Source organism: Sprattus sprattus (genome assembly GCF_963457725.1).
Source record: "Sprattus sprattus genome assembly, chromosome: 4".
In the NCBI taxonomy this organism is placed as follows: domain Eukaryota; kingdom Metazoa; phylum Chordata; class Actinopteri; order Clupeiformes; family Clupeidae; genus Sprattus; species Sprattus sprattus.
Genome location: NC_137923.1, coordinates 30201935 through 30213181, shown reverse-complemented (window position 1 = coordinate 30213181; position 11247 = coordinate 30201935). Strand labels below are relative to the sequence as shown.

The window sequence follows — 11247 nt, the reverse complement described above, 5'->3', positions numbered from 1 at the left end:
TCCAAATTCCCCCACCCCCCCTAAAATCACTCAGGACTCTGTAACAATCTGCTTAACTGCACTTTTATCACTTATGGTAACACCACTCACTGTACCAAATTGCCCTTTTTTTTGCACTACATAACCTCACTTTATGTAACTTATGCTGCTATATGTTTATCTGTATGTTCTACTTGTATTATGTAATGTCTTGTCTGTATGTTTGTATGTCCTCTCTGTTGTGCCTGTGCACTTATATGTTTCACGTAGGAGAGTGGGAAACGTTTTTTTCGAATACTTTGTATGTCTTGACATTTGAAGTAATTGACAAATAAAGCTACTTTGGCTTTGACTTCATGGTCCAATGCACAAAAATACAAAGCACTTAACATATATATAACTAAGTGTGTGTGTGTGTGTGTGTGTGTGTGTGTGTGTGTGTGTGTGTGTGTGTGTGTGTGTGTGTGTGTGTGTGTGTCTGGTGTGTATCCATGGAAACTCTTCCTTTGACTTGTGTAAGTGCAAGGAGAAGAAGACAAAGTACCCCACAAACTCACTCAGAGGCTTTCTCGTCCTTCTCCCGTCCCTCTAGAAAGTGTAGTGACAGTGAGAATTCCACTGGCAGTATAATTACTGAGGGTCTGTATTGACAACAGTGTGTGACGACAAACAGCTTGAGACAGAGACGTCAGCCACAGAAAAAAGCCCAGAACCACTGACCAATGAGTCACATGTCACACAAACTTTTAACAAATGGTAGTCTGTGGGGAGGAAAGTAATGACCATCACATCCAAAGTCATCAGAAGCCTGAACAAAGGACACTTCTGTTACCCGAAACACAAGCGTAATCATACATAAAACTGCCTTCCGATTCAATTAGATTAGCTTGCAGTGAAAGTAATTCTAGACAAGGTGTTCAGTTAGGGGTAAAATTGTCCGCTGTCCATGAAATTCTGAATCCGTCACAACATAACTGAAAGAAACTGATGTGATCAGGCTGCTTTGATGCTGATTCTGGATTTGTGTCTGAAACCGCCACTCTAAAGAGTACGTGAGAGATCATTTTATGATCACTTTGCCTTATGACCACAGAGGACAAGGACAACATTCAGTGCGGGCACACAATGGCAGTACTCCGATCCGATCCGATTCTCTCCATGGGGGGTTAACTGCTCTATCTCAAAGCACATGGCAGTGACAAATCTAGATCTTGGCCGCGTCAGTTCAAATCAAATGCGGAATGTTTACATCTGCTACCGTTGATTATACAGTAAAAACGTTGTGAAATGAAACAAAAACACACCACAGTTAAAGTTGTATTAGTATTGATTGATTCACATCGATATGAATGGATTACATGACTAACAACTGGTGGAAAAGTAATATGAAAATATTTGTTCACTGAATTAGCGCGTTCTGTCCCAAACAGTTGCGTTCCAGTTTCAAAGTTTCAGTTTCGGTTTCAGTATTTCAACGTGAATGAGAGGGAGCACAAGAACTGAGGGCCTGATTTACTAACAGGATTGCGCCCATTTCTGGCGTAAAATAGCGGTCGTAAACATAAAACGGTATTTACTAAGGGGCCGCAGCGCATATTAACGCCTGTGGGTGTGAACAGGGTTGGGCACGGAAACGTGGGTGGAAACCTGGGTGGAACGTGGGCATGGAGCGCAATTTAATGGGAGGAGAGAAGGTAAGTGCGCCTAATGATGTATTGCGTGGTATTTACTAAAACTGCCTGTCGAGCGCACGTCTCAATTTGCGGGATAATTCTTCGCCTCCTAAAAGCACGTCTTAACCAGGAAGCGCATTTTCCATTGAGTCTGAAAACGTTGATATTGCACCAGTTATAAGAGCAAGGCGAAGATATATACAGAGGCAGCGCACAGAAATAATTTTTTCAACTGGTATAACACTTTTTCAGTTAAGCGATCCACAAATCATTAGACGGTACAGGTTAACCAGCCACGCAATACTTCTGAACCAGATCAGAGACATCGAAGCCTCCAACCGGAGATCACATTCCATTCCATCAGTTGTTAAACTCAGGACAACATTACAAATTTTGGCATTGGATCATTTCAAACAGTTATAGCATCAGCAGTCAGTGCATCAGTCATATCTCAGCCTTCACTCAGCCAAATATTCACCCAGGTACTCGACGCATTGCTACGGTGCGCTGGTCAATACATTTCCCCACTACCATAGCATAAATTAGAGACATCAAACAGGACTTTTTTTGAAATTGCAAACTTTCCGAACGTAATTGGAACCATTGCTTGCACCCACATGCAAACAGTCCCACCTTCAATCCACGAACACGTTTACCGAAACAGAAAGCACACATATTCAATGAATGTCTAGGTCATATGTGATGCCAACATGGCCATTACTTACGTGGTAGTGGTCTGTGGACAGTTTTATCTTCCGGAATAGTGCCATCTATTCATGATTGAGCAACGGTGATTTTGGAGAGGCCTGACTACTTGGTAAATGTATTTGTTTCAGTGGGGATATATTGTAGTGAACCCATGTCCCAGAACGTATTAATCTCGCCATGTACACACCTATATTGTTATAATAGACAGTTTATGCATTAATGCCACCAATAGCATATTATTTATAATCGTGTTCTTTTAAACATCTCGCTGTAGGTGATGGCGGGCAAAACAACAATATAACCCATTGAATCAGGCTCAATGATTGAGCAAACGTGAACCAATATATCTATCTCCTCTCCGCTGAACCTTAGTTTTTTCTTCCTCGAATCTCCATGGTGGGCAGTAACTTGCAGGCAATTTCTCCCATCTTTTAACGGTGCACTAAATAATGATTGCCCAGGATCTGGCTTGATAAATATCACGGAAAATGCGGGCGTTAATGTGCACCTGGCAAAGGCGCAGATCAAGCTGCGTTCGCAAATCAATGTTAGTAAATCAGGTCCTTTAAAGGGTGGAGTAAGCAAACAGTGCCCAGCGCAGGTGTGGTTTGATAAATACCACAGAAAATGCGCAAAAACACTGTGCGTAAATTTGCGAACGCAGATTAAGCAGCGCTCGCATATTAGTAAATCAGGCCCTGAGCGTCTAGCAGCGATTATCATATCATAGACATATATGATGCATGTATATGTCTGTGGGCACGATCTGAAGCACGTGCAAAAGTTGTTGTTGTCCAATTTGAATCTAGATTCGAGAGACACATGCGCGCCCAGTAGAGCATGGCAACCCGACCGAAGCCCGACGGGCCTGGTCGGAACCCGCCGGGCCGGGCCAGGCTCGAGAAAAAAAAATGAATATCATATCGGACTCGGGTCGGGCTCGATGCAAACATACAGCGTGAAAATTACAATTTTTTTTTTTTAAGTAATTGAATTAGCATAAATGAAAAATGACGACGCTTAGTAGTCAAGGCATTCGCCAAAGGAACACATTCGCAGTAGCCTAGCCTATGGGCTAACAAGAAGATCATGGATAGCAGTAAGAAGATGCACACAGACGCTACGAAGTCGAACAATACAAGGTAGGGGCAGAGGTTTACTTAAATCATGCGTCAGACGTGGCATCATTTTGATATCATGTCCTTCACATAGGTTCTTAATTGTTGTCACTTGTTAGTTATTAGTCTCTGTCTGGCTAACCGAAAGAAACAAGACGCATTTTTCACGTAGGCTATGCAAACCTTTTTAGCTGGTGGTAGCCCAATTTATTACAGGACTGCTGAAGTTATTTCTAACGTTGCAACTCACTAATATGTTCTCGAATTGACTGCTGGTCTTGCTGACATTGTACAGTAGCTGCCTGTCTTTGCATTTAGCTTTGGTTGGCATAATTGGGCTACTGTTCTGAGCTGGGTCACTCTCGAGTTTCTACTGTTTTATTATTAGTCAACTTTCCCCCTCTGTGTTGAGTTTAGTTAGTTAGTTTAGTTTAGTGGGTGTTTATTCTGGTGTAAGAGTGCGTGTGCCTTTGTTATGGTGTACCGCTATTAATGTGTAGGCCTATGTTTTATAATGGATATGGTTCGTTGTCACCAATGTTACTGAATATGGTGCGCCGTCACCAATGTTCTTGTTGGATAACGCGCGCCGTGCGCGCACGTGTCTACTACTGTGAATCTTCTTTGCCTATTTCTACAGCCCTATCCTGGCTATTTATCACGTCATGTATTGAATATGGAGCCCACCTTCATAATCTTGCTTACGCTGCCCATCGCACTTGTCTTGGGCTTCGATCGGGCGCAGACACAAATATGTTAAGTAATCACGGGCCGGGTCGGATTCGAGCACTTTTCTGTCGGTTGAGGGCCGGGCTCGAACAGAAAAAAACGGCCCGAGCCACGCTCTAGCGCCCAGTCCAATTCCCAGCGGAATCGAATCGTGTATCCAGGGGTTTACATCGGAGTCCAGTCGGACTCAAGTCGGACACAATGCATCTTGATTTGGGGAGACACATGTGTCCAATCTCCAATTTAAATCGGACTGAAATCGGAAATTGGACACATGTGTCCACACTGACTGCTGATTGGGTAGTCTACATATTTTCTGTTCAGCTGAGACACTACAGACAACCAAACACTACATCCAAAGAGCCATCTGTTATTTACACATTTAGACTAGGCTGTAGTACTTATTTTACACTGATTTGCAACCATACAGGTTCTTCCGTTAATGAGATGACCAAAAGAAAGATCTTAATTATTTTCCTCAGGCAATAGGCTGCAGCTTTCAATAAGGTCTGCACTGATACACAATACATTAAATGGACAGTCAGAACTGTAACAGTGGGTGGTAATTAAAAATGAATTACAGTGTTCTAGCAAATAGAAAGCCAGAGAGTGAGAGAAAGAGAATCATTATTAATTGGCATGCATTTTACATGAGAATGAACAATGGCCATGCTGTTTCCAGATTGTCAAATACAACAATACATTGTACAATAATACAATATTGTAGGAAACAACACATTGGATCACCGATTATTATCTGGGTGTTTAGACTTTAATTGTATTACACTGATGTAGGCGACCTCAAAAGTGAAATTTAGGCTACCCCGGCTTAAGAGCACTTGTTCTGATCTGGCATCTTTTAACAACGGGCAATAGTTAAATGCAGAAAGGACCATAAAGCTATTCAAAATAACTGGCAGGGTAGGGTAGGCAAGGCAATTCAATTCAATAATGACCAGTGTTCGGGTTCGAAACACCGCATGGACTAACTAAAGAATGATGGTTTGGGCTTCGTCATTTCAGATGGTTGCTGAGTTTTTTTTACCAGCATTAAATCAGATTTTGTCGAATCATTTAGCCTGATTATCGACACTGGACTAACATCAAAACACACAATACCGCATTTATACCTATCATTTCAACAGTACTAACTCTAGCTAAAGCCCGATAGCCTATCCAAGTTTATGGCAGAAGAAGCTATAGAACAGCATTTCTCCGAGAAGTGAGTCAAATCATTCGCGTGTTGAGGTTAAGAATTAGTGTGCTGCGCGAGGCGATAGCGTAGGCTAACATTACAGATTTACTGAAAAAGTTCTACACTTTAAATATGATATTACTTAACCATGACACAATGTCTTGGTCTACACGAGATGACCAAAGCAAGTTCACAGTATAACCAACAAACCCTTTGTGAGATTTTAGGTTAAAGTACGAGTCTTACCCGCTGCTCACTTTAGGTAGTCTTCGGAGAACGGTCGGTGTAGTCAGATGAGAAATCAGCGTTCAGGCTTTGCATCTGAGCAGCAAACGAACCTGCAACGGCTCCCTCTCATTCGCTGCGAGAGTAGCCAAAGCTACAGCGCAAGCCTGCTCTGCAAAGCATCATAGCCGATCGATTGCTCCATGTGAAGTCTACCTGTATCTCTCCTCGGCCTCATCACGGATCTTTGCATGATGAACTGTATCCTTGATTTCATCAGTAGGCCGTATTTCAGAAGCTTGTTCGATGTTCATCCAGATAGGCTATTTTATGTTTGGGTAGGGGAAGTTACTTGTAGTAGGCTATCGAAATTGTTGATCAATTACAGGATAGTCTACTATTTTATGTCCACTCTCCGTCATCAGTGTAATAGGCAGTAAAGCCTATGTAAATTCAGGGCTGCTTAACACAACAAATGAAAATGTGTTAGGTGTGTCAATACGTTTCAATAAGTGGAGACAAGAACCCCAATACCCTATTCCTAATTAGCCTTATCACTTCCATGTGTGTAAATATATCTATCCATCTAAAAGCAGCAATAACTATCATGTATCATGTAACACATCATTAGTCCTCTGCGAAAAATATGTGGAGAGCACAGTTTGGAGTGGACCCTGACCCAGAAGGCATAGCCATAGGCCTACTTACACGGACCAGTTTTCAAACAAACACAGAAAACGACTATTTCTGGAAGATCTTGCGATGGAAGATATATTCAGTGGCCTATCTTCACTGAAGAGGACAGTTGTAAATGAATGGATCATTATGATCAAATCACAGTGATTGCATTTTAAAAAGCAAGCCTGAGCCACAAGGAAGAACACGGTTACCAAGTCATCGTGGATTCAGGCAGAACTCTTTTCATAGCCTGAGGCTGCATTCAATATTTATTATTAATATTTATTATCAATATTTACTTCTCACACAAAGATTATTATTAGGCTACCATCTAACACACACTAGAGTCTATACAGGGGAGGTCATTAAAGAGGCAACACTGTATTGGAAAAACTGTCAAGGCATCATTCAATCTCCTGCCTCCAGAGAGAGCAGACAAGGTAACTTGAAAGAGCTCTGGCACAACCAGTTCTAAGATACTGGGCTAGATAGAAACCATGTGGGCAATTCATGTTGCTAACTGACGATACAAATAAGAACAAACTTTACTGAAATAGTAAAACATTAGGGTTTTCTCTTACCATATTCCAATTGTAATTCACAGTCATACATATTTTAGAAACAATTATAAACCACAACGATGTTTTAGGTATGAAAGATACCAGGTGCTGTTGAATAAATATATGTCTGAGGAGACAGTATCATAAATAACAAATTATTCCCCTATTCCCAGTACCTCTGCAGCTTTTTAACTCTCACAGGTTAAAACCCAAATCCCAGGCAGTCAGCAACAACCTTCAGCCTCCTCAGACGATGTTCCAAACAACAGCTCCTGTACATCAACTTGTTCCAGTGAATATTGAACCTCCTGAAGAGGAGACGCCCAAGTTCACAGGCCGATGCACCTTCCTTCACAGGTCAGTGAGCATCCAGAAGTGCAGAGATGACAGCATCACCTGGCCTCATTTCAGACACCAAGGCAGTGCGACACCTGTTAGTGGACTGGATAGGGACATGGTTGCCTCCTACCTCTTACAGAACACTTCAAAAACAGGGGGCATGAATGTATAAAGACACATTCACCTTCCTGTGTGTCCAGGTTGTCAGCACACTGAAAAGGGATGACCACATCGATCATGTGACTATGCATCTGAGGGCGGTAACTCCTGGCTCAGTTTTGCAAGTACCCATCATCCAATTCATGAACACATATGGTACAGGACTGAAGACAGGAGTGAAGACAGGACTGAAGACAGGACTGAAGCAGGACTAAAGACAGGAGTGAAGACAGGACTAAAGACAGGCGTGAAGTCAGGACTGAAGACAGGAGTGAAGCGTCTCAAATTTTTACTAAGGTCTCCATACTCCTCTTACATGTCCAAACAATGATGAAAAAACATTACTGGCTATCTCCTGCCCAAACTCCCCCAAGCCCATTCATCATCTTCTCTACTTCTCGAGAAACTACCTCAGTAACACATTAGGGATTTCTTTAGAGCATGACCTCTCTTTGCCACAGCAGTGAAAGAGTTTTCCAGACACTGGCCCTAATGATCTGTCTGTGGATCCATCACCAGTTCATTTGTTGTGCACAGTAAACTGTGTGAGATTTCATTATTTTTTTACTGCATGTATTTTTACCCCTTTGTATTGCGCTACTACAGCTATCACACCAATACCATCAAATCCCTGGATCTATATAACAACTATCTTGAATTGTTAAATTGTATTACATTAAATGAAATTAAATAGTTATAACTGAATTATTATGACATGTAATTGGGGTTTTATGTAATTTTCTTCCCTTAAGACTTGAGGAATATAACCATGGAAACTCTGTTGATTACAGTAAACATAAGTGCAATATATTTACTAATAACACATACAAACTGCAAAACAAATACACATGTTCTTAATATTCAACTGCCTTCAACAAAGGTAGTCATATTCACTTTGTCAATTTACAGAAGGTGCTTGCTGTATTGCCATAAAAAAGGCCCTTTGTTAATTTGTCAATGCGTAGATATATGTGTGGACATGTTTCAAATCCTATTGCATGATTGTGTTGAGAAGGTACATTTGAAGAAAGAGTGTAGATTTGTATTTGTATTTCAGTCAGCTTTGGTTATTGTAGTGTAATATTGTACACTTTAAAACCCCTATATTACAAAGAGGTGAGATGGAATATCCTGTGTAATACAAAACTCCTGATAATCATGTAGACATCAATAAATATAACTGAGATAAGAATAGGCTATGTCAATTACAAGACTGATGTCAGCTCAGTTAGCTTGCATGACAGTGACTTTTACATGCCATCCACAGCTACATAAAAAGTATAAGACAACAATCATATTACAAAGAGTGGAACAGAAAACTCTTAACCATCAAAAAAGCAGACAATACAAAGGCTCCCACCATGTAATGGTGATGGACTTCAGAGCAGTATGACCATCCCCATCATATTAAAAATCAAGAGGTATAGCGCATTTGAAGATGGTTCATTGCATGAGGCAAGACCAAGGCAAACACCTCTACTGAAACAGGAAGGCCTCAGAGGGGATGAAAGACAGATGAAGGGGAGCCACGGCAACAGATTTGTTGTATGTATGTATACGTATGTACAGTGAGGAGTGTGGAAGAGGCAGACAAAGGCATGTCTTAGTTAAGGCCACTGTCTACAAGCAGCCACCACACAAGCAGAAATGGTGGAAGTTTATGTTAATGCAGCTTGAACCACCTTTTCCCCATCCCTTTTTTTATTTTACCTCAGACACCTAAACTGACTTCCTGTCTTGTCCTGCATTTCCCTTTTTGGGGGGATTTTTTCTGCTGCAAAAGCATAGTAAGATTTGCATTAGCAGTACAGTTTGGCCTTGGTGTTCCCATATCGCACTCCTTCCCCCACCTAAATGTAGTGTATATGGGCAGCCGGGGGGCTGGAGGGTGTCAGTTTCTTCTCTCCGTCTCTCCGTCTTCATGGGGTTGAGGCTCCCTACCACTGCTCCCAGCTGAAATCATCCCCGCCGCCGAACACCAGGAAGAAGCCTAGGATGGTGAGAAAGATGACCGTGTTGCCTGCCAACACCAGTGCACAGGCCCCCCACTGGATCTGTTTCCCACAACAGACATGGGAAGAGGAGAAATCAACAATAATGAAGTAAATCTGAAGGAAACTTCATGCACTTTGTATGAGGTGTTTCTATGCATGTGTTTACAATTTAGAGAGCCAAGGCATGTAAACACATATAGAAAGCTGGAACATTTCTGTTCAAAGTAAATTACAATAAAGTAATCAACATTTCTAAGCACTTCTGCTCTCCGGGACCCTCATCTTCAGAACTTTTTTTTAATACTGAAATAAAAGTAAGGTGATAGCATACCACTGTAACGTGGGCAAGGACTATGGGCAGACCGAAAGCAGACACCACAATGCCACTGGTCAGGAAGTACGCCAGCTCACGATAGACGTTACTGCCTGAGTCCCCGTCATCGCTGACTCTCTTGGCCATAAAGTGAGGGATGGGGCACAGAACGTAGAAGATGAGGACAAAAAATGGCCAATACACCCTGTGGAAAAGAGGACAGGATGAGAGCAGTGCTGGATATTAACCAGAGATAAAGAAGAAAAGGCTGGGTGCATATTTTATACTGCTTTTGTAGATTTATAAAAGAGTGCTGTAGCTCAGAGGTACATAATGACTCTCAGTTTGCAGAAGGCTGAAAAAGATCAGGATCCACAGCAGTCTGTTGCTATCTGTGTTGCCTACAAATATAATACACTTTTATACATAAAGTTTCATCCAGTAAACCCTAATTCAAATTTCTGTAAAACACCTGGCCACAAGGATCCCAGACACCAGCCTGCTGTCCACAAATGTGGTTGATCTGTAGGCTACTTACCCATACTGATCCAATGCACAGCTCAACAACAGGAATGTCAGACCAATAGCCCCAGTGAAGGACAGTCCCACCAATGCTATGGAAGACAAAAGAGAAACCCCAGCTGCAGTGTGGTTCTGCTACAGGCAGTAATAAAACTGGGATTCAACATAACAAAAACACACTTGTTGAGTTTATAGCCGTGCTGCCCCTTTAAACTCGCCTATTCTGTCTTTTTAAAATTATATTGTATATTGTTGCCTCGTATGAATGTTGATTGTTTGCTACTATGTGTTTTTATAAGAATAATTATTATTATTTCACTAAGTTTATTGGGAGCTCGGTGCTGCCTTCTATAGGACATGGGATGTAAATGCACAACACCAAAATGATGTTATCCTTGTCAACTTTTCGTGAAGTTTTAGGAAGTAGCTTCATTTTTAAGACCTCAGTAACTAAGTTCTTCCTTTGGCAGGCTTCTGCAGTGTTGTAGGCCTACTAATGAACCTTGCGTCACTCTTTATTAGTTAAGCTTTTGAGGCGTCAAACGCGCCTGCAACCTGTGGGGGTTGATCTTGAAAGAGCTAAAACTAAGATTAAACACTGAAAACAACAAACAGGCAGCATGAGGTTTGTGTTTCTTATTTGGTTTGAGTTGCTGTGTGACGACGTAAATCAACAGAAACGAGCATGAATCTTTAACGAACAACCCTAGTGAAGAGAAGTGACTCCTCTATCATCATCATAAATGCTGGTATTAAATAATATACTAGATAAACTTGGTAAAAAAAATGGTACAGTAATATAATTACCTTTAATCCCCGCCATGTTTCTCAATTTCAATCAGTTTCTTTTCTTTGTGCTAAGAGTTCAGAATCCACTTCCTATTTCCTCCTTCCACCACCTGATGGTCTTAAAGAAACAGCCGCAGGAACGAGTCCCTTTAACGGTAGCAGCATATGGGTTTGCAACATAGGCCTACAGTGTATCGCCAAGCTAAACAACAGAAACTTTGCACATTTTCCCCAAATATCTTATTTAAACAAATAATTTGATCCTC

At 41.4% G+C, this 11247-nt stretch overlaps 1 protein-coding gene across 1 annotated transcript; it reads right to left on the bottom strand.

Moving 5' to 3' along the window:
* Positions 1 to 8110: 8110 nt before the first annotated feature.
* Positions 8111 to 11086, bottom strand: leprot (leptin receptor overlapping transcript). The gene is made up of 4 exons (XM_080838153.1): positions 11000 to 11086; positions 10209 to 10284; positions 9689 to 9875; positions 8111 to 9417 (listed from the first exon to the last, which is right to left on the bottom strand). Exons 1-4 carry the CDS (start codon positions 11013 to 11015, stop codon positions 9301 to 9303), a joined length of 396 nt encoding a protein of 131 aa, XP_080694279.1. The 5' UTR covers positions 11016 to 11086; the 3' UTR covers positions 8111 to 9300.
* Positions 11087 to 11247: the final 161 nt, after the last annotated feature.